At 32.4% G+C, this 4,279-nt stretch overlaps 1 protein-coding gene across 1 annotated transcript; it reads right to left on the bottom strand.

Annotated features, from left to right (window-relative positions):
- Positions 1-1,189: 1,189 nt before the first annotated feature.
- Positions 1,190-4,060, bottom strand: LOC139089633 (platelet glycoprotein V-like). Its single transcript, XM_070639214.1, has 2 exons — positions 3,045-4,060; positions 1,190-2,205 (listed from the first exon to the last, which is right to left on the bottom strand). The coding sequence occupies exons 1-2, from the start codon at positions 3,995-3,997 to the stop codon at positions 1,248-1,250; spliced, it is 1,911 nt and encodes a 636-aa protein (XP_070495315.1). The 5' UTR covers positions 3,998-4,060; the 3' UTR covers positions 1,190-1,247.
- Positions 4,061-4,279: the final 219 nt, after the last annotated feature.

The following is a 4,279-nucleotide window of genomic DNA, read 5'->3' as shown; positions in this document are numbered from 1 at the left end:
GAGTTATATTCTTAAAATTCTTAAGTCCGACCATTTTAACGTCGATGTCACTTTTACCGGGCGAATGAACTTCTTCAGTGACTGTTGATTCAACATAGCAAATATAGCCAGGTGTAGCTGGATCTCTAAGAGCTTTAAATCTACACTTAAAGCTGGAACTGAATTCTGAGTTTATCAGCAGGATGAAAAAGATGAAATTAAGCACTCGGAAGCTCAGCATTGTTGCAATTTTAGATTAAGGATGAATGAAGGTTTGAAACTGCTAATCAGTAAGACACTGTCACAAAAGTTCAAAGTATCAAAAAATTAAAGCAAAAATGTTCAAAATGTACGTCTAAGTTATTAAACCGAGCAGATTAAACTGAGAAATTTTTCATCAAATTTACGAACGATCCTGTTTTGTGGCTCTTTTTTCTACAGTCTGTGTCAGACAGATTTCACATAATAAACCTGACCTACCATTACAATTTTTATATAATATTAAAATTTTGAAAACAAAAGTCCAATAAACAAGATTTGGAGAAGAAGAAAATAAATAATCTGCTGATTAGTACTTAGTAGATGCTGCATTACGTAACTCGAAATTTTATTGATAACCAAAATTTCTTCAGAATTTTTCTTAGTGTCACAATTTCTGATTAAACCTGGATTCAACCGGATTTTTATTAGTTATAGGTACTCCAAATGCAGTGACAAAATTCAATTTCAGAAGTCATGAGATGCAGAGGTTAGTGTACCGGACCAATTGGGTTCAAGAACTCGAAATCGATTTCAGGGCTTACACTCAAGTGTGACGAGAAGCATAAAACACCAACTTTAATTGGACTATTCTACCTGTTACATTGTTTTAATAACTCAATCCTTCAGCGAATATCTTTGAATTTGAGCCATGCACCTTCATTGTTCTAAACATGTAAAAACCATTTGAGCGATAAACCTGAAATAAACTATTTTAATAACGTCCCTAAACTGAAATAAATGACAAGATTTTAAAGAACGCTAATGAAGTTAATCAAGATAAGATCGAGGAATATGCGTAACGATTTAGGACGTCGGTTTATTATGGCTCATATTTTGATTCAAATCGTTAATGTAGAGGATCTAAAACCGATTTATAAGCAATTATTAATTTCCGAACCTTCCCATTCAATTAGTATACATTTACAGTATAGATAGAATACAGAATAAATTTACCAACAGTAAAAATGAATTAATTTTATTAATAAAGCTTATTTTTCACAAAAACTTCATTCTTCTCTTGGCTGATAATTCTGATAACAATCCTTAATTTCATCATCACCACGCCATACCAACGATTGACAGCAAGTATTTCCTCTTAGGTTGAGCAATGTTGATTGCAGAACATCAAAAATCTTTCCATCAACTGCATTAATTGTATTATTTTCAAAATCAGCAAGTGTTAGCTCTCGGATGTATCCAAATGAATCAGAATGAATTGTTGTAATTTTATTGCTGGATATTTGCAGCAAATCTAATTTTTTTAGATTCTTAAAGACATTTTTCGGTAGTTCCGATATTTCATTGTGGTCCAAGTTTAAAATATCTAATCGTTTCAGATCTTCAAACCATGATGGATTTAGCTGCTTGATTTTATTGTTGCTTAGTGACAATTTGTCAAGTGATGTAAGTGACTTGAATATTTTTGGCGGCAAGCTGACAATTTCATTTTCGTCCAAAATTATTGAATAAAGATTTTTGTTGTTTTCGAAGATTTTCTCTGGCAACGTCTTTAACTTGCTTTTTGTGATGCTCACAGTCGTCAATCCAATATTGTTTGAGAACAAATTTTCGGGAATATCCTGGATAGATGCAGCCTCAATTGTTACTTCCATTAAATCATTGCAGCGTTGAAATAAATTTCCATCTATTAAAGCTAATCCAGATCCAGTCATGTAAACTTTTTTTAATTTTGGAAATCTTTGACAAAATGGATATTCCGATTCTGTGATATCGTAGAAATTTATTTGAATCGAGATTCTCGAGACGTCGCCATCAAAACTTTGGGGTAAATGCACTTCGTTGATATTGTTTGATTCTTGCGATATTAAGCATGTATAGTAGTTTCGAAATAGATCATTAGTTACTTGAAAATCACACTTAAAAGCATACACAACTTGAGAATTAATTAAACCAAGTAAAAATATGAAAAGCCGAAAATAATTCAACATTTTTTTAGCTTTATTGCTTTTAGAGCAAAGCAATGACACTGATAACGGAATATTTTTTTGATTATTTTTCTAGCAATGTTTTGATTTTTTTGGCTGCAGAGAGTAATCAGTTCAGTTTGTTTATGGAACATTTGGAAATTAAGTAACGCTAAATAAAGCATTTTAATCACACCCTAATGCCCACCAATGTAACGCTTTGCGACAAAATTTGTACTCCATAAGCCTTTTTCCCTTTTTCTCCCTAAGGGTTACGTAATTTACAAACGTTTTGTTATTATGCTTCTGATAGTAAACCTCAGAGCAAAAAAGAAATCCAATATAGACAAATCGCTAGAATCAAAAATCGGCCAGAATGCTCTGATTTAGGGCCAATTTACGAAACATCTATATATGTGATGCAATATTGAACCAAGCATGTTACTGTTATAGAATGCCCTTTCAGGGAAAAATTGAAAAATGAGTCAAGTCAACTTCAATTTTATATGAGTCAGCGATTAGTCATGACATTTGGTATAGGTAATTGGCAGACAAAAACCAGCGATAGAACCAGCTTTAGGAAAACATATTTAAGAGAATTCATGAATCAGAATTGATCTTTACGACCTGCAAAGTATGTAAGTTAAACAATTGAAAATTTCTATGTCAAAATTTTTAATAAATCACTACTTTAATCTAACAGACAAAGAGCATTCTCTCGAGAGCTTATTAACTTTAATATTAGATGAGCATTATCGTGAGCATTGCTCTCAGCTTTCTCTATTCTTGAGAACACGCTCATTGCCTGCTAGAATCAAGTGCAACTTAATCTATTTTATTGAATTAAAAATAAATTTTTCACATTTACACAAAATTTACGCTCTTGCGCGATAGGCAGCGAAGCAATCTTTCAATTCTGCCTTCATAGTATCACGTTTGATTGACTTCTTCTGCTTAATACATACACCACCATCAAATACGAATCTCTGAACAGGTGTATTATCGACAATCTTCTCATCAATTGAGCTGATCTTGTTGTAATCCAAATGAATTTCAGCTAACTTATTAGCAGTGCCAAATGAGTCAGAATGAACAGTTGTAAGCTTGTTGTTATCAACATACAATTTCTGTAAATTTCCCAAACGACTGAAAATATTTTTTGGTAAGTCAGCAATTCCATTAGCGCCAAGATCCAAATATTTAAGGTTTGTCAAGGTATCGAACCAGGCTGGATTTAAAATCTTAATTTTATTTCCTCTCAAGCCTAAATGAGCGACTTTTGTGAGTGCCTTGAATGTGTTTGGCTGAATTGTTGACAATTTATTCTCATCGAGGCTCAAATAGATCAGTTCCTTATTGTTAACAAAAGCATTTTCATTGACGGTTGTGATTGCGTTCTTTGATAAGTCCAAAGTTGCCAATTTTGTGTTTTTGGAGAACAAAAGTGCTGGAATTAACTTTGTTTCCGATCTTGAAATTGTGAATGAATGCAAGTTGCTGCAATGTTGAAGGAAGTTCTTGTCGACTGACTTAACTTTTTTGAGTAAAATTTTCTGCAATTTTGGATATTTTGTGCAGAATGGATAGTCAGTATCTGTCATAATTGGGCTATTGTCAGTTGATGTTAATTCATAATCGACTCTCAAGACGTCATTATCAGTTTTGTGAGCTAAATGATGTTCCTTTCCAGGTGAATCTTGTGCTGCTACACATGTGTAAATTCTGTCTGATGATTGAGTTTTTTCTAAGAAGTTGCACTTGTAGCTGGATGCGATATCCAAATTTAATACACTGATCAGAAGAAATAAGGTGAAAAGCTTAAGGTTTAACATTTTTTAGGTGTGATTCACTAAATCTGCAATGATTTGAAATGAACATCAATCTTTTTTAATAGAGAAAAGAACACTGACTAATGATTATTTCATTTAAATTAAATTAATCAACAGCTGAGATTAGCATTTTTGTATGTGTATTGAAGCTCAATTTTGAAATTATTTGCAGGAATGGACAACCTTTTTCACTAATTTTTGCTCATTTTATTTTTGAACATACTTTTTCAACTGTTTTAGTTCCACTGTTTGAAATGAGTGACAAGGTACTGAATTACTGCTATC

Source organism: Chironomus tepperi, unplaced genomic scaffold, assembly GCF_022539635.2.
Source record: "Chironomus tepperi strain 1889 unplaced genomic scaffold, CSIRO-AGI_Ctep_v1 contig_184, whole genome shotgun sequence".
Classification (NCBI taxonomy): Eukaryota; Metazoa; Arthropoda; class Insecta; order Diptera; family Chironomidae; genus Chironomus; species Chironomus tepperi.
The sequence above is the reverse complement of the archived record's forward strand: the minus strand, read 5'-3'. Positions and strand labels throughout refer to the sequence as shown.

Excerpts from the sequence above, each read along its gene's own strand:
- LOC139089633 (XM_070639214.1), bottom strand. The coding sequence starts at position 3,997 with ATGTTAAACCTTAAGCTTTTCACCTTATTTCTTCTGATCAGTGTATTA. Across the intron at positions 2,206-3,044 it reads GCTGCCTATCGCGCAAGAGC|CAATAAAGCTAAAAAAATGT; the intron begins GTAAATTTTGTG and ends TTGCTCTAAAAG.